Source organism: Anas acuta, chromosome 3 (genome assembly GCF_963932015.1).
Source record: "Anas acuta chromosome 3, bAnaAcu1.1, whole genome shotgun sequence".
NCBI classification, from domain to species: domain Eukaryota; kingdom Metazoa; phylum Chordata; class Aves; order Anseriformes; family Anatidae; genus Anas; species Anas acuta.
The window spans coordinates 55705138-55724125 of NC_088981.1; the positions used below are offsets into that span (position 1 = coordinate 55705138).

At 42.0% G+C, this 18988-nt stretch overlaps 2 protein-coding genes across 3 annotated transcripts in view; both read right to left on the reverse strand.

The window, feature by feature from the left end:
- Positions 1 to 18988, reverse strand: part of LTV1 (LTV1 ribosome biogenesis factor) — a 350847-nt gene that overhangs the window by 229333 nt on the left and 102526 nt on the right. The window lies entirely within an intron of this gene.
- The window catches only part of AIG1 (androgen induced 1), a 121881-nt gene that overhangs the window by 9077 nt on the left and 93816 nt on the right, over positions 1 to 18988 (reverse strand). Inside the window, exon 4 of one of the 2 annotated variants that reach the window (XM_068677225.1) lies at positions 4395 to 4510. The exons of the other annotated variant lie outside the window; for it this stretch is intronic. Coding sequence (XP_068533326.1) covers positions 4395 to 4510 — 116 coding nt within the window. The remainder of the gene's footprint in view (positions 1 to 4394; positions 4511 to 18988) is intronic. 2 annotated transcript variants of the gene reach the window in all.

An 18988-nucleotide genomic window follows, 5' to 3' on the forward strand; every position in this document is an offset into this window, starting at 1 on the left:
ATGCTAATCTTCTCCTGGCCTATTTCTGCTGCTTCTACTTCTTCCTACTCTTTCCTGTTCTGAGTAGTCCTGGCTCCAACTCTTTTCTCCTCCTCTGCATTGTCGCATCTATCACCCACCTCTCTGTCAGCCTTCCACCCCAATTTCAAAGCCCGTCTCTCTCTTCCCCTCCAAGCTTTTCCCACTTCCTTGCACAATTTCAGCTTTCAAGCTGCTGACCTGTGAGCTGCACATTTCCTTACCCATGTTCTCTTCACTGGTGGTTCATCTCTTTCACTTGCCTCAAGGATTTTTCACTTGGTTTTCCCCAACCACTGATTCCTCTGATCCCTCCTGAATTTCTCTCCCCAGCGCTCACTTCCAAAAGCATTTATGGCCCTCTCCTGACATACGGACACACAACAGACCCTAGCACAGTCATGCCGTATCTCCTACTCCATCTGTATCTATCACTACCACACTCAGCCGCCTCAAAAATCCTTCTGGTTTCTGAATCCTGCCTTCTTAATACATGTAAATATGGCTGCCAATTCTCACCAAGCTTCACCCTTTTGCTCTTCACCCTTCCCTTCTCAATTTCAAGGTTTGCCCTAGCAGTCCCCATCCTTTTGCCAACATATGCTCTTTCTGATCTTCCTCTCCTTCTATGGAGAACCGCTAGTGGAAATCCTACAGCAAGGCTGACAGCAGCTATCTCAAATTCATTCCAAATTCTCGGCGCGTACATTCCTTTCTTAAATTCACTCGAGAAGAATTCAGCAAATTACACCATCTAAATACTTTCCCTCAGCACATCTACAGAACTCTCCTAAAGTCACTTAAAGTCAAACTTTATTTTCAAATGAAAGTTTAAAGGTACCTGAGTTATGGAAGCAGATTTATCAGCTTAATAGATTTATGAATCGAGTCCAAGCCTGGCACTTGCGGAGAGAACTTCCAGCAGATTTAAGATAGCAACGAGAGAGCAGATCAAGCCTTTTGCTCCCAAACACGTAGCCCTGCATGACTACAGCAGTGGAATCAGATTCTTAGGGTCTGATTGTCTGGCATCCTCAAGTACTCAAAAGCAGAGGGAACAAGAAAGCTATTTTAAATAAATGTATTCGTCTCGGTTTATTTTAGGGACATATTAGGCTCTGATATTAGTTGCCATGAGGTCATTCTTATTACAAGGAGCAACACATTTCTGGCTCTTTTCTGTTCCTTGACAACCAACTCCATGCTCCCATTGGCAGTATTTTCTGGTAGTACTGGCAAGCTCTTGGGTTTTCTTAGCACTGTCTAGATTTAACAATTCAATACAAATTGTGACCTTTTCAAGCCATGTTAAATAAAGCCAATTGGCCTTTCCCAACCTAACCCATGGCCTTGATCCTGAAAGTCCATGTATGGTGTGCAACAGGCAACGCAAATCTGTGAATGCTGTGCCTGAGCACAGTTCCTTAAGATCAAGGCAGAGCTCTCCCTCCACAGGCAGTACATGAGCTAAGTGTGCCTACCAAATGCTCTCCTGATTGAAGAGAGAGAATGAAAACATAAATTTAAAAAAAATAAATCATTTTTTTTTAATTCTTCAGGATGTTTCTCAAGTGGTTGAGTCACCATCCCTGAAGGTCTTTAAAAGACATTTAGATGTAGAGCTCAGTGATATGGTTTAGTGGAGGACTTGTTAGTGTTAGGTCAGAGGTTGGACTCTATGATCTAGAGGTCTCTTCCAACCTAGAAATTCTGTGATTCTGTGTGATTCTGTGATTCAAATTACTTCTCTGAAAAATGCTTAGAGGATAAAAAGTTATTTAGCTATATTCTTCTAACTTTGGTGATTCTATTCAGATTTTTTTCCCACTTTCTCATTTATCACATACATATAATAAAAGCTCCCTATTCCATCATCCCTTCCATATGTGAAAGATTCAGCCACATATGAAGCAAGTCAGAAGATCTTCTCTACCTGTAGTTGAAAAATGAATTAACAGAGCCTAAACTAAACAATTTGTGCTCCTTTAGAGTAAAAGTGAGACTTGATAAATCACGCAGCATGGTAAGAAGGTTTCAGATGAGGTAGGGAGACTTCAAAATTCACAGGTAAAAACCAGAACATCTGATTAGCAACGGCCTACATTTTATACACAATTCTGCTGAGGGAACAATGACATAGGGAGAAGGACTCTAATGCTCAAGCAGCAGATACCTGGCTTCAAGGTAAAAAAACAAAAAACAAAAACAACAAGAACTATGCACCAGCAGGGGACCCACAGACAACCAAAGATAGAAAGGAAGGAAGTTCCAAAAGGCTGGATGTAACTAGGTCATTTGCAGGTGTCATCTCATTTTAATGCACTGTGGTAACCTTGAGGGGGCTAAAGTGTACAGGAGCAGCAAATCCTAATGATATCATTACAAATTCTCTAAGTGATCACAGACAGTACTTCAATGTGCTTACCTAGCAGTAGGAAGACAGTGAACCTTAGCTGTGAAAAGCACGCACCCTTGAGTAAGATGGATGAGAAAAATACACTTTTCATACTTCTATTCCTCATTCTGTGAACATTAAATACACTGTATTGGTATAATTGTATCATGATTTACCCTGCAGCCTCAGCCAAATCTTGGATAGAGGCTTCAAAAACAGCTGCAGGCTGCAGATGCAGAACTTGCAGGTGATGGCATGGTACAACCTGTGTGTCCCTCTCGCCTTCCCAAAGACTTCTTTTCATAAAAATGGATTGAGTAATGGACTGCAAGTGCAGATTTTAGCAGGGCTACCATTAGGTAGAATAAGCAATTGTCTCATATCATCTTCTGCAGAATCACAACTCAAAAGGTGAGTCACTTGGGAATAGGCCTATCCTTAAACAGCAAAAGCAAAGGAAGATGACAGTAGCCTGTAACCAAATATCTGCCTAGTGGTTAATTTCTTAATGCAGAACCTTTTTCCTCTGCTTTATTTGTCCTACAGTTTCCTTTTACATTGTACTTATAGCTGTAGGGTTCAGATGCACCGTAGTAGGCAGGATCAAGCCATATGAGAATCACACTGATACTGTAACAGCTTCTTTAAAGAATTTAAGACACCTCTGTTTTTATTTCATTTGCAGAACTAGATTGCTTCATTTTTTCTATTTCTATTGAACATTTTTCCATGTGTCTACTCAGATGATCATGAGGAAACTGTCACTGCCATACTAGGTCAGATCATGGGTACAGTAACTCTGCTATCTTGTGTCTAGGCAACTTCAGAGGAAGGTGGTAAATAAATAGCACAGTTACTTATTAGCATGTAAGTGTTAAAAGAAGTTCCGTTCTCCTCAAGAAATCATTATGTGCCTCTGTGCATGAGACTGTTCTTATCTTAAATTGAAAATATTAGTCTAGCTTAACAAGTATATGCACGCTTATAAAAGTAAGTGGCAGAATATGAGTAGCATCCTGGGACACAGCATCCCACTTCAGCTGGATCACAGTCGTTTTACGATCACTTGATGTGCGTCGATGTACATGAATAATGGCTTCTCTTTCATTGGACCGAAGGGAAAAATAGCATGGCTGAAGCAGTATTACAGTACTGCCTTGAGCCTGTGTTCCTCTCTCATTAGTTTGATCTCACTTGACTGGTGGTAAAAGCAGTATTATCCGTAGTTTTGGAAAACATCCTCTGAGCTGAGGGTTGTTGTGATGTGAGAAGAAGTAAACAGGAGGTCATGAAATGCTTGCAGAAGGGATAGAGGATATATGGTATCAAAGGAGCACTGTTAGCAAAACAAAGGCTTAGTGAAAAGTAAAATGCCAGAATGACCAAAGTAAATTAACTCCATCATATAAGTCAGGTGCTTGAATAGAAACCGCCCAAAGACAGAATTTAATGTTGCATAGAAAAGGTTATTGCTGTTTAGTTTTTCACAAACATTTGCATTTTTTAAAATAAACTCCAGAGTGTTTGGATTACTAGGTTATTCTGCAATCAATTTTACAGGAAGAATTTATGAACTAGTAAAGAAAAAAGACAGTGTTCTATCTTTTCTGTTGCCGCGTAAATACCGATGCAGGAAATCATTTGCCTATTCTTGATTTTATTTGATAGAACAAAACCCCTAAGCAATAAAACGAAGGTCCAAGAAAAACATTTAGCCTGAAAAAAAAAGGTCGAAAAATGTACCCTTGGAAAGACCACTGCTTACATGGGATTGTTAAACAAATTCCTGTTGTGTGAGGTTTGGCATATACTTTCTAAAAATATAAGCATCTGGGGAAACCAGACAAAGCCCAGGTCTTGGACCAAACGAGGCATGCAGCGTGAATCTGTTAGCGATTATATCCATAATGAAATATGTGCCCAAATTTAGCAGTACAAAACCCCCAATACAATATGAAAACACAGCATGTACAGCCCTTACCATAAAATATAGCCAACAGCGAAGGTGCACACTGCAGCCAGTCCGCAGCTCCTGCTGGGATACTGATGATGTGTTGTTCTCATCTCGATTAATATAAAGGGCAAAACTGTTGTATGCTAAAAAAAATAAAACACAAAACAACAGGGGAAAAACAGGTGATACAAATGATTCTCACTGCATTTCCATGCTAGTTCTGCAACAAGAATCTTAATCACAAGAAAATAAAGACAGTTTCCGGGTGGCTAGAAAGAAAAGGTAATATGACTCTATAAAGTAGATCAATAACCTGAATGCTTAATATTACCTCTATAACATTCAATCGTTTGAGAGAGCGGGGGGAAAACTGAGTGAGCAGAACATGCTTTTCACGTTGGCCAGGGATCCAAGGAGGACACTCAGTGAGTGAAAACAGGATGTGGCACGAGGGGACATGGACTCCGAGGGGACAGGGATCCCTGTCCTAGCTCAGCCCGCAATTGCTCTGTGATGTTTGCCACATCAGTTTGGTTATTTTGACCGTCCAAGTTAAGAGGCAATGTGTCTGATTTTCAGAAGCTCTAGGCACAAACAATGCCAAATGTATGAATATAAATGGAGGTATTTAATGCTTCTGAGAATCAGGTTTAAATGCATCTCAATCTGGGGACTTGAGAACAGGGGACATATTTTCAAATGATAGCCTCAATACCTTTGTTCCTTCATCTGCAAGGCAGGAGCAATTACCTTCTTCGGAAAGGTGGTGTGAATCTTAATTTGTTAGTTATTGTGCAAAATGGTTTTAGATTCCCAAATGAAACATATGAAAGCCAAAGCTGTAAAAACCTTTTCAGCCACTTGTCTTTATTTAGCTGTAAAAGGCCTTATTTTGTCATTTTTCCATACGTGTTTCCTACACTGTCCCTTCTGAGAAGGTCTGTTCATCCAATTAACGTCAGCAGAATGAAAAATTGCATCTAGCCTGCCCCCAGCACTTGATGTCTAGATCTCAGAGTGCTGGCAGGCATGAAAATATACACAACCGAAGCACAAGCATGTCGTGAAATAAACCCCATCATTTCCGAATACACACCTCACCTAGAACCAGCATTACTGCACGCTCCAGAAACATGTTCTGCCTTGCCACCTCGGGCCCACATTATGTCTGGAAACGAAGGTTACGGTTTATGTTGGCCACAACCCACCATGAGATGTGCACATGTAGTATTTTGGGGTGGTGGAGGGCCGAACTGGTACATTTGCAGTAGTTACGCTGTAGACCCTCATGAACATGAAGGCAAGACAGTCTTGGAATAGAAATATCCACACGTGAATAACAGGTTCCCATGAGAAGAAAGAGCGGGGTACTGAGCCTTTAACAAATGTGGAGAAGGAAGAATTGTTTGAATGGGAAATGATAAGATAATGGAAAGGCTCTGGCTCACAGATGTAACATAATTTGAATTGGATAACTGCTCTGATTTTCAATACATCAGTAATTAATGACTGGCATTTGGAGAATGTCAGGTGGATAATACAGCAGTTAGGGGAGCTTTCAATATCTTCATCTTTTAACAACTTGTTCCGCCCCCATCCCTTTAAACAGTATAAAACAGCATCAAGGGAACGCATAGATGTTTTACACGCGTTCTGTAATAGAGGTGCCCACTGCTAGAGGAGAGGTCTATTAACTGCGCCGTACCTCCAGAGTCCATTAACAGGGACTGACAGCAATGTGAGCCCTGGAGGATCACTTCTAAGTCTTGCATCGGGGTGAAAAAGGTCTTTAGACAGAGATCAGTACCTCATTGCACAGCCCCCAAAACCCTGTAGCTGGAGGCTGTGCAAATGTTCCCTGCCCTGGCTCCATAACCTCTTCAGAGGCACAAACAGAAGACGGCAAAGACTTTTAACTCCCAAACCCACCCTTGATATTTCTCGTATGACGCATTCTCGGGACACAGTCACTTAGTCTTAACTGCTTGTAACACACATGACAGTTGCAGAGCTTGGGAACTGTACATGTATTTCCCAGTTGAAGTGTTTGCCACTTTGGATACTGCTTGTTGATGCACTCTTCACTAATGATAACAACTCAGTAGCTTGCCAATTAAAAAGTAGTTAAAATAATTTCAGTAACTGCTCTCTAATCCAGAATCCTTTTCTCCTTTCTTTTTTTCCTGTGGTTATATAATAAAATAGGTCATTATTTTCCAAAATTCTCCTTTCTGCTCTTTTCTAAAGGTAAGAAAAAAAAAGAGGATAATGAGCTATAGCACTGAGGATTTTATGTACAACATCCTGTCAAAAAGCACAGTGCAATTAGAAGCAAAAGGAGAAAAAGCAGACATGTATCTTTAATCTTAATCACTTAGAGCAAATGCAGGTGCTACCTGCAAACAGCACAGTTTTAAAAAGCCAAGCATGAACTTCAGCTTAAGATATTCTAGTGAAACCGCCACTTAAAAAAGCTACTGAAGATGCTTTACCCAAACTACAAAAAAGACAAAAATTCCCTTTCCTACACTTCCAGCCCCTTCAAAAATGTTAATTTAAAAAGCATAACCCTTTGTAAGCAGGGATACCTTCTGTCAAACAGACCTATCTCCAAAAACTCAAGCTATAAATACCAAATGTGAATCAGCCTGGCACCTGGATGAAGGCCTGGTAAAGGTGAGCGGGAGTCAAATGTGCTTGGAGTGAGATCTACTGGGAGCAGTAAAGGTGCGGAAGGCCAGACAATTCATACCCTCTAACTTTTTTACCACCTGATTTTTGAATAAACTTGGGACAGCTGTAATCTGACACTTCAAAAATAATGTTGATGCTTCCTTGACCTGTTTATTAAAAATCATGCAGTGCCCACCAAGGATGCCCAGTTGGTATCGTGGGGACTGATCCCATTTACTCACCGTCAGGCTTGGTACAGGCCTGGGAAGGACAGCACATTTCTCACCCTGCTTGTCAAAGTATCTCTAGAGGCTTACTTAAGAGAAGGCTCAGGCTTGAGGAGGTTCAAAATGGTGAGGATGATTACTCACTGTAGAAGAAGCTGTCACTCTGCAACATTTAAAGTCTTAAAGAAAAGGGCAACTTATGGAACATAATGACTAGTATAGTGTATTATAATAGTAATAATCTATGCTATTACGAGTGAAAAATACTATATGGATAAGGCACTTTTATTACTACAGAAAGAAAATGAAATGAAAGGAGATTTGACAGATCTGCTAGCAAGTGCTGGTCTCCGCAGAGCAGCAAACTGACGTTTCCTCCCCATTTTGCATCCACCACTCAGTGCTGCTTCCTGAGGTTTGGTCACCTACAAGTGAGGAAGAAATTTGGCTTGCTGAACCTTCAATTGCTGGTAACAACACGTGAAGACAGAGACCAGCCTGACTCACAGTCCAGGTGGAATTTGCAGGAAGGTTATCATATGGACAGTTTGATCCAGGAAACTCTCCGAGACTGACTCCAAAGGAGCAGCCTCTGAGTGAAGCTCAAGTAGTGGACACTGCGAAAACCACCCTGAGGGCTCCAGGTGGTTAATTCCTTGAACCACTGCAACAACTTTCTGAGAGAAATTCTGCTTGAAAGGCACAGTCTTCAAAAGGTATTTTTAAAACACACATCTCCCCTCACACGGCATATATGTGCCTGATGACATATTAGACTGGAAAAGCACATTACGAATAGGCAGAACATCTGAAATGTTGGCTTGACAAACCGAGGTTTGATGGAGGGCTGCACTTCTGCAACAGGTAGCTGGAAGAAGAGATTTTATGTAAATCAAGTACATTAGGAATGAGTTCTGTAATAGTCTTTAGGCAAATTAAATGCTTGCTCTTGAAAGCCTGATTGTATGTTTTATCTTCCAACTAGTAAGTGCTGCTTTTTTTAACGCTGTTTTCATCAGTACCTTGACTAGCCTTTTGTCCTCCCCTAACTGTGCTCCAAAGGGAACTTTAAAGCTTTTTAGAAGGTGCTAAGTCAACAGCTTTGAGTATCGGTATCGGCTGTCCTTAGCACAGCCTGTGGTGCTGCTATCTTCCCACTAAGCCACCCAGTCCTGATCTGCAGAGGCTGACCAGGATTACCTTTAAGACCAGGAGTGCAGTCTAAAAGAGCACCTGCCTCCTCAGATTCCCAGTTACAGTGCAGAAGCTTTCTTGGAAGCTTTCCTGGAGTAAGGAGCCTACATTTACATGCTGATCTATATAATTTCTGCAGCCTGGGACCTGGAGGGCTGCTCCCACACCTGCTGGGGAAGCTGCCCAGTGCTGTGTCACCACCACACCAAAGGCTGCTGATGCTGCCATGAAGCTGTCTGAGGCCCCTCCTTGGTGCCCTCTGCGCAAATGGCTGTGTGAACTGCTGCATCTGTTGGCTGCCTCCATTTTCTGTCTTCCTAAATTCCTCTCAAAAATCTAGTTTCCATCAGTAGGACGCCATCCTTCGCTTCTTTTTCCGAGCTCCCAAGATTACAGACTTTACAGAAATGTTCAGCAAAATAACCTACGCCCATTCCTCTTAATTTAATATCACAACCAGTGTATTCTCCCTAGAAACTGATACTACTAGGCCTAAAAATCTCTACAGTTGTAGTCAGCACCATTTGCAAAGTAATAACAGTAATAAAGCTGCATTTTCCGCATGTTCCTACTGGAGTAAAGTGGAGAACCAGATCAGAAACTGGTAAAACAAGGGGCATGATCGTGATTTACTTGTTGAGAAACTTCTGAGAAAGGAACAGCTGGCAAGAGAGTATTTATGTGTCATCTGAAGGATGATACCTTCCACCAAGGCAGCCTAATCCATAAAGAGAGCAGCAGGATATCAGAACTGGGTGCATAATAAATTGGAATCCTTGAGTGAGTCTGAACCCTTCTGAGACTGAAAGTGCTGGTAGCACTTTTCCTTTTACAAATGAGAAATTATGACTATTAACTGAGACACACTGATGCACAGGATGCACTCCAAGGCAGCCACAGACAGCTCATTAATTATTATTGTAGGTTGGAGAGAGGAAGAAGTATTCCATGATCTGAACGAAGACTAATACCATACAACGCCACAAAACACACAAGAGCCAGAGACAACCATTTGCAATCAATATGAATGTAGAGTCCTTTGAAAAGAAAATTAACACTTCCTCCTTAATGCTAGCCCCTCTTTTCTGTACATACATTCAGTGGACACGGTGTATCTTATGTAATCAGAATTGTATCCTTTTCTCCACACATACCTAAAGTTGACGGGTTTGTTCTTATTGTTCCTGACGTATGCAGTATACACTATATACTGAAAGAGCATCGTCAGTCTGCTCTCACCCCTGTGATTGCATTAGTGTCAGGGAAGGTTATATATAGGTGCTTATCTATAGAATTTCCACAGTGCCAATCACTGAGGCACTTCAGCACCTCAAAAGCTTCACTAAACAGACCCTTGCAGCAGTCCTGCTCTGTAGGGGCAGGATGTCCTACCCCCATTTGGCAGAAGGGGAAGACAGGCCTCACTCAAGGTCACGTAGGGTAGCTACGGAGGAACGGAGGATCACATCTCTGTTCCTGTGCATGGTGTCGGCCTAGGAAGAGCAAGCGTGTACAGAGAAGTAATGGAAATCTGGTAAGAAAGTGCCTCTATTCAGTCAAGTTTATAGCTCTGAGACGTCTTGGCCCTTTTTGGTGTCTCTCAGTGAGATCACCCTTTCACTGTCTTGGTTCCTCTCTGCATTTGGACGTTTCTCAGCTGTTTCCCTCTGAGCTGTCCCTCTCCCATCAGTTCCTGTCCTACTGGTCCAAGAGACCCCCTCTGTGCCTTCCTCACCCCAATTCAGTAACTCCTGGGGCGATGCCTCCTCACTTCTGTCTTGGCCTCTTTGAGTTACCGCAGGTCCTTCCTGCACATCAATCCGTATGTTTGGCAGGTGCAGATGATGCCTTAATGTAAGACACAACAAAATCTTGGTCACCTGGACTTGAAACAAGATGGTGGCAGGGACAGGATGGGTTAGGATGTGGCCCATCTGGTATAGCAAAATTAGGTAATACCAGTGCCATGATGCCAACTGAAACAGCACTGTCATGCTACATGTTTAATTTTCTTCACCTCCGTACAATTTGGTATGACTGCTTTTAATACACGTCACATATCCGGGTATCGTGAAACACATGCAAAACACAATGTCATGTAAGTCACCTCTTCCTCTCTGCTGGGATCCCTTAGCCAGACTTTCTGTTCTTTCAAGGACGTGCCCAAACTCCCCCCATCCGCTCCCAACAGTGTGCCCTGCATTACTGTTAGGAGACTTTTAAAGTACAAGGGCAACCAACAAAGCTCAGCTGCTGTTCAATCAGCCACACCTGAGCAAACTCTCATGAGGTCCAGTTTACTTTCAACCTCAAGTCCTTATTTTTACCACAAAATCGTTAGAAAATGTGCCAGTAAGGACTGGAACATACGTACACACATGCATGTCCTGTGCAAGGATCACTCACTCATTAATCAAAATATTAGGCAAAGTATTTTTCTATATATTTTATTCAGCCTATTTGCCTCTTACCGGTTAAACCATTTGTCCTAGAACATCCTAACCTGCCATTTTCAAAAAGGTTTATCCAGGCAAAGAAATATTTTCTCGTGTCTTACAATTATCCTTAAAATCAATGTTTATAGATATATATGGACAGACTTACGTGTACAACAGATTCAATTTACATGAATGATTGCCGGGTGTTTATGCAGGTCATGATGAAGAAGTGCTAGTAAATTCATTGAGCCTCATGTATTCCTAGCACAAATGTCGCTACAGAAAGCTTGCAGATGTATTTTAGCAATGGTTTAAAGCAATTCTACTCATATGGAAAATAGTATTCCTCTCCTTGAAAAGCCAGTTCCTTCCATATCATGAGGCCAATTACACAGGCCTCAAAAGGAGAAAATAATTTGTATGAATATGCTTTCTAAAGCTCTTTTAACTGATTTGAAAAGTTTATCTATACATAAAATGTGCCGTGTTAGATTTTAGTGTCTGGCATTCTTCCACGGCCAGCACTAAGGCTTTCACAGAAGGATATTTTTGGCTTCATGATAGCAAAAGGATCCTCTTTCTAACCTGAAGACATTGGACTTTGAATCTGTCTCTGGTCCAGGATTGAATATTGCTTGTCCTGGGCTTCAGGCCAGTGTAATTTGGGGAAAGAAATTCCACATTTGGGAAAATCAAGAATCCATTCCTTGGCAGTTTCTTTTTCAAATGGTGGCTCTTTGATGCTATTTGGAAATTTAAAATCTTGGAAGTGGTTACTGAGGAGCTGGATTTATTGGGTGTTGTGCAGGTGAGGTAGCCAAAGGTCAAATTTTCATCTATCACATGGTAACTGCAACTTATCTGCAAGTTGGTTCAAACAATTTATTTCACAGGCATTGTCATTATCTATATTTAATGATTTCTTTAGATTATACATGCAAACTCCTTTGGTAAATAATTCTGTGGGGAGTGACATGATTTCCTAAGCCTTTTTGTTCCCGTATTACAGAAAACAGTAGCAGAACAACACGAGCGTGGTCTCATTACTGCACCCAGCAATCTGTCTGTAATCAGCTTTGCATGACAAGAACTGCCCTGCATCTTCTAAACAGTGTGTACTCCACTGCAAGGCAGAGGTGCGTTAGGAAACAGCATCCCAAGCATCTGTGCCTGTGCCCCTGGCCAAACACTGTGCTAGCACCAGCTCCACGCTCCTCCAGCCTCTGTGCTGACACCGGGCAGCTGCCTGCCTTTGCTGGGGGCAGCCCAAGTAGCAGGTATGTCTGGAAACCTTGTCGAGGGGGAAAATGAGGCTGTGCAGGAAGGTGGGAGAAGACTGAGGGAAGTACGCGCCCTGTGTGTCCTCTACAGCTGCTTCTCCTCTGCAAACCAGCCTGGGGAACATCCTGAACTACAGTCTTCTGTCGCGAAAATATACTGACAGTCCCTACTTACTTTGCCCACTGTATGACATACTTTATTTAGGAGGATCACTGTGCTTCAAACTCAATTAGTCCTAAATGCTACTGTTCATGTTAATACAATTGTTATTTTGATTGATAATAAAAGCCTACACTCCATAGTAAAAGCAGCAATGTCGGACACAAAGACATTACAAAATCTATAACCTGACCCTTTAAAACCTGCCTTGAACCATCAGGCTTGACTTATGAGACCAGTTACAATAGCGCTTCATGCAAAAAGCATTAGGTTAATGCTGGATCAGGCAATGTTGCCAAACACACCCTGGCATAATTAATCAAGAATATTTCAAAACCAGATCACCTCCAAGAGGTTATTGATTTCCTGTCACGACACGTTTTCCTTATGAGGTGCTACAATGCTATGTATCTGAGATGTGCTGGCATGTATTTTTCAGTGACTAAGCCTTGATCTATCTTCCTGGATTCCTGCCACTGGTGCATTGACATCTGCAACTACTCATGTTTGACAGTCTCATGCATGAGCTATGTGGCTTCCAAGTTGGACGGGATTAGTATAGGAGACTTTCTGAATACTTGAAATGTAATTGAAAGCAGATAAATACAAGGGTCTCAAGAGGGTGGCATACTTTGTACAAATGGTATCACATTAAATCATGCATATACATGCTTAGAATGAGAAAGATCGCAGTGTTAACCAGCATAGTATGCAAGGAAGTTTTTCCCCTTGCTCTAAAATACGTTTGAATCCTGATAATGTCCCATTTTTCTGAACTCCACATATGCTGCATGGCTGAAGCGTGGTTGGACAAGCACACAAATGTACACATTTGGGAGAAGGGTCATGGGAAGAGGAACATATATGGAGACTGGCAGGTGTTTTGCCTTTCATTCATGCTTGAACTAAGGCACTTGTCTTCTCTGAGCCATGCCTGCTATATGATGACAGCTGAAGACAAACTACACATCAAGTAATCTCAAGATTATGCCGTTATAATGTAAAATGTCAGCAAATAAGAAATGATCTTTTCTCTTAGAGCAAAATTCAACTTTATTCCTTACACAGAACACATTTTATTTACCTGTTTTTCTTGGTGAATGTGGACATTGAAAACCTCATCTGTAAATGCATGTTTGTACATATTTACTGAATATTGTAAAATAGAGGATGTAAACTCTGCTGTACAGAGTTTATCTTTTATGTTGCCTTATTTTAAATTTTGAACTCTGCAAAAACAAGTAATCTTCCTTTATTGCAGATAATGCAGAGCTTGATAAACTCTTCTAATGGGAAATACACTACTGTTTCCTGCTGTCAAATACTGATTGAGGATTGCAGTGATGGGTAACATATCATAAGCACAAGAGGACTATGATATTGAATATATGTGATACCAAAGGGCTTCAAGATAATCAGATTGCAGCAGAGCTGTATTGGCTTCTCTGTGTTGTCTTGCAGACTCTAGCCTGCTTTTTTCTGTTCACTTTAACCTTGGTAAGCCTGGCTCTGATTCCCTCCTTAAGAGCTCTGTCCCCAGCCAGACTGGTCTCACTGAGGTATCGGCGAACTGCATGGCCTGTCTATCTCAGATGTGAAACAGGAAGAGCTGGAGATGCGATGTGATTCTTCTTACCACATGGTAGCTTTTTTCCTAGTAAGGAGGGCAGCAGAACTGTTGTGTGGGGCCAGTGGTTCCTCGGAGAGCAGTAGTTGAGGGGAAGAGCTGCAAAGGGATAAGTGGTCTCACGTCTCATACACTGGGGAACCCTGGAGAAAAGAGGACTTCCTACTCTGCCTGGTGTTCCTGGAATGAATGATCTCTTCCGTGTTGGGAGACGGATGCTTGTATTGGTACTGAGGTCACCCATACATGCAAGTGACTCAAGACATTGTTCTTTAAAGGTCACAAGTATCTTTTTTTTTACTGTAAGGTTAGCCAAACACTGAAGGTTGCAGAGTCTCTGTCCTTGGAGATATTCAAAAGCAGACTGGACATGGTACAGTGCAACTGGCTTAGGTGGCCCTGTTTGAGCAGAGGAGGTGGACAAAATAATCTCCAGAGGTGCTTTCCCACCTCAGCAACTCTGTGATTCTAACCCATGATCAGAATGTTCTTGGGAACATGATCTGTATTCACAAGTGCCAGGCTGTTTGGTTACTGGCCTTTACATCCAGTACTGTCAGTCCTCCCCACCCCTTCTTCCATCTCCTCTTCCTGGCCAGGACTGGGACCACAAAAGTTGCTGCATTTTTATGCATGGTCTTGACACCATCTCCTTGGTTCTCTGGGGTGAGAGCGGAAAGGGAGAACTGAACTGCCCTGACCTGCAGCCTCTTAAGAGATTAACCTCTTAACCTCTTAAGAGATTAAGAAATCTCTTTTGTTCACACTCGAGGTATTTTCTAAATGTAACAGTCCTGTAATTGTCAACATTTTGTAGCTGAGGAACAGAGAGACAACAGGAAGGCCTCAGCTCCACATGCAGTTTCCTCATCGTTAATGATCACACTGTGTGTGACCGTGTTTGAGGTGGAAGATTATGGAGATGCCTTTCAGGTGGGAACAGCTCGGTCAGTCACTGGATGTGTTTCATAACGTTAGCTATAACATCATTCTGTTGCAGCTAAAATACCCACAGTGTGAGAACTGCAGAGCAAACCCATACACACAGGGATGATCACTACAGACATTCATTGGTGAAGAGAGATAACAACAACCCTGACATGCCTGAGGCTCACTCCTACAGAGGGCTTACACTGGAGAACGGCATCTCCGGGAAAAGAGACTTACCTAATACTGTCAACTTATTATCAGTCACTGGCTTTCCCATGTTACATGCTTATTTTTTTACTCCCATCAATAAGGCTGCCCTTTAAGACTTTGGAGCCACTGCTAGCAAGTATCTATACACTGCTTATTAGGGTAGGGGCACCCACGTGTGTGATTCACCTCTGCAAGTCTCTATGTGGGGTCCTGAGCCAGTGTTATTTTCAGCAAGAATACCAAAGTGATTGAACCTGGCCCGTTCTACTGGCAACAGCACTTGATAAACAGGTTACATGAGGTACATCCATGCCAGGCTGGGAACTTCGGTCCTTTTGTTTCTCCTCTGCGGCTTCAACATGCTCTTAAAGTGTTACTGAACTTTCCCTTGCAGAAAAATCTGTTTTTTGTGTGTTTTGTTGTTGGTGGTGGTTTTGGACTGGTGTTAGTATTTTAATTACTTGACCTATTAGCCTCCAAAACTGTGGGGTATTTTTGTTTAGGAATCTTTTTTTTAGTCTCGAATCAACTTCTTAATGCTCTCCATTTTTGAATAAAATTAAACAAAACAAAACAAAACCAACAAACAAACAAAAAAACCACACTATCCCTTAGATGAAATGTCCAAGAGCAGCAGAACTACCAATAAAAGGCCTGAAACTATACTATGGCCCTTCGATAAATCCTAAACTTTAAAGAGGTAACTCTAGTAGATGCTAACACTTCTTTCTCACCTCAGGTACACCGATTACTATTTTACCATGTTGCCATTTTACTGCAAACAAAAAAGCAAAACAAAACCAAAAAAAAAGAGCTTTTAACAAAGGGGTGAGAAGTACACTGAGACTCCAGCCAGCCCCCAATCACTGTGGGACCAGCAGGGATTACCACTGCACAATTCCTTGCCATGTGGTATATTTTCAGTTTTATCAATAATTAAGTTATCTTTTAATTGTCACTATGCTCTATAAAACTCCTCTTTACCCTTGTTAGATTTCTGTGAGGCTTGGAAAAAGAAAAAAAAAAAAAGCACGTAAAAGCACTTTATCTGTGAAGAAATGCACTCAAACAAAGAACGAGCATCTTGTCTAAACCAAAGCAAGGGGAAATCAGTGATGGATTTTGTTGTGGAATGTGGGTGTTGGCAGTGCCTTTGACTGGGCTCAGCCCACAGCACCACACCTCTCCCATGTCCGGAGGTCAAACTCGGAAAAGTCCTGGTGTGAGGTCCACAGCCACATAAGGGCCTGAAGGTACTGACCTCATACGTTCATGGCAGCGGGAGAAGAAAATCCCGTGGATAAAATCCAATAGTTTAAGCACCCAATCTAAGCACATTATTTAAAATCATTTTATTAAATGTGAGTGTATCTGCCTCTGTAAATGTCAACGTAGACATGCTAGAAGAAGCACAAGAGGAAAAGCCAGAGGAATATTTGGGCTGTTGCCTGAGAAATTTATTCTTGTTCTGACCTCTCTCTGCTGTTGAAAGCAGAGAGCAACTGGGACTTAAAACTAATGGACTGCAGCTCCAGGGCAACTTTAGACAGGGTCCATGAATGTGAGCCCAGGGTTTGCAGCATGCATCTCAGTGACTCATGTGATTGGGATTCAGGGATTCGTGGCATGCCTTCAGCTAGGGAAGCAGAGAGGATGCAGTAGTAGGTTAGGGAGCCAGGCAGATCACAACAATGTTTGGGAGGGAGTTGCTGCACTGTTTCCAATCTGCCCTTCCTAGGAAAAGTCACAAAACATTGAGGAACAACCACAAGACCGAGGAAGCTAACAGGAGCTGGCACTTTGGTCCCCCCTCCATCAGCCTTCGGAAGGGATGAGGGAGCTGAAATGACTCTAGCAACATTAGTGGCTGACCTCAGGGTGGCTACGGACGCACTGCAAAGCATCGTGCCACGACCGACATCTGAACAGGCGCTCGCTCCATCAGCCCCACGCAACAGCTGGGAACCTGGCAAGCGCCAGCCAGCCTCTAAAGCTCCTCTAAAGCAGGGAAGCACTGCCTGTGTTTTAAAGACACCCGAGCTACCACAACTGGAATTATTTGCACACTACCTAAGAGGCAGCACTAGGAATTGTGCCCTGATCCTTCAGGAAACCTTCTCTGTGGACAGACCATTCTCCTCTGCTGAGATAAAAGCTCCCCTCCCCCCTTTTTTTTTTTCCAAAAAGTGGGGAATTCTTCTCACTCTGTGTCTGGGAGAGGTCAACAGCTCCTCTAACCAGTAAATCCATGGCTGAGCATTGAGAATTGCAGATTAATTAAATTGCAGGTATTCAGTTGTTTACAGCTGGTTTTGTGCAGGGAGGGTTAATACAAAAAAACTTCTATTTTTCAGAAATGAAAGCAGTGTGGATTTAGGCTTTCTTTAATCTTGAAATAAAAAAAAAAAGTTTGAAAGAAATCTATTTTTTCCCCTTAAAATAAGAAAAATAATTAAAGTATATATTTGATTTCAACTGAAAAGTCATTTTTCATTAAAAAGTAGCCTGAGTTTAACATGTGACCAGCTCTGGTGGTAAAGTAATTGAACAATATTATTGAAAAAATGTCCTGGTGCCTGCTAGAATTCCTTTGTGAAGAACAGATGCATCTAGTGGGACTGAAATACAGTTGAAACAGGAGAAAATATTTGGAAGACCTTGCTAAAAGTAATTTTTCATCAAAGACATTAGCACTCTATTTGTCAAAGCATTCAGAAAGCTCTTTAATTCTGCTAGACTTGTTGTTAACACTGCTGCCTATGTTGGGACAGTAATAATCTCCCATTTAATAAGAAGCCACATTATTTAATTTTGGGTGAGGATTTGCAAATGGCAGTCTATTCATTCATTTATATATTCCAGATGTATTTAATAGTCTTCAAACTGCTTGGGGCTGAAAGTGGGGAAACAAAAAATAGATTGACTGGAATATGGCAACAGTCTTCAGTACATTATACCATGCTTTCTGCCCTCTGAGGAGTCTGAAATCATTTCAACTTCCATTTTGTTGCCTTAGTTTTATTGAGAGGAAGGAAACCCATAGCCCTGACCTCATTTGGGAAGAGCAATCACCACCTGAAGCGTTCTTTCTCTTTCTACATTTATCTGTCTTTCCTCTACAGAACTCCTCTTTACCTTTCTGCTTCCAGCCTCACATTGCCTGGGTGCTGCTCTGCTCCTCCAGTCTCTCTCCACTTGTATGGCATGGTGTGAGGAAAGGTGTTAATATGGGCTTCATCACTGGATGTCGTGTCTGGCTTTTGGTGGGGAATAAATCCCGTGGCCCATCCTTCTTCTTAATGCTGTGTTCCAGTAGCAGCTACAAGAGAAGCTGCCTCGTCATTCACAGCCACAGCAAGAGGCAGGCTTTCTAGAGACAGCACAGCTATTAAGTCCTCCTAAGAGGAGAGCTCATGGAAGTTGGAGAAACAGCATTCTTGGTTAAGGATGCTCAGGTTTAAAACGCACAGTGAGAGGCAAGTAAATATGTCACCACTGATATTTTCAACAGTGGGAAAGACAGTATTCTTCCAAGTCTTGTAAGGACGAAAAAAGAAAAAGAAAAAATAAACTTACTGAGCACCCTAAACTCAGGGAACATAAAGGATCCCAGACAAAGTGCAGAATCCACTAGAGACAATGCATTACATGTCTCAAATGCCAGTTCTTGCTACTGATACAGCATGAGGTATTTATGCTCCCTGCTTACTTCTCAATGAGAGATGGGCAACTTACCTTGCATCTCGAGCAGGCGTGTGTGAGGCAAAAGCATACAGACAGACAGAGCAGATGGAGAACATATGAGTCAAAGCACGCTCTGTAAACAGAAGTTACAGAGGAAGATAGGTGGAATGAAAATTATTTTTTATTAAGTGCTCTTAG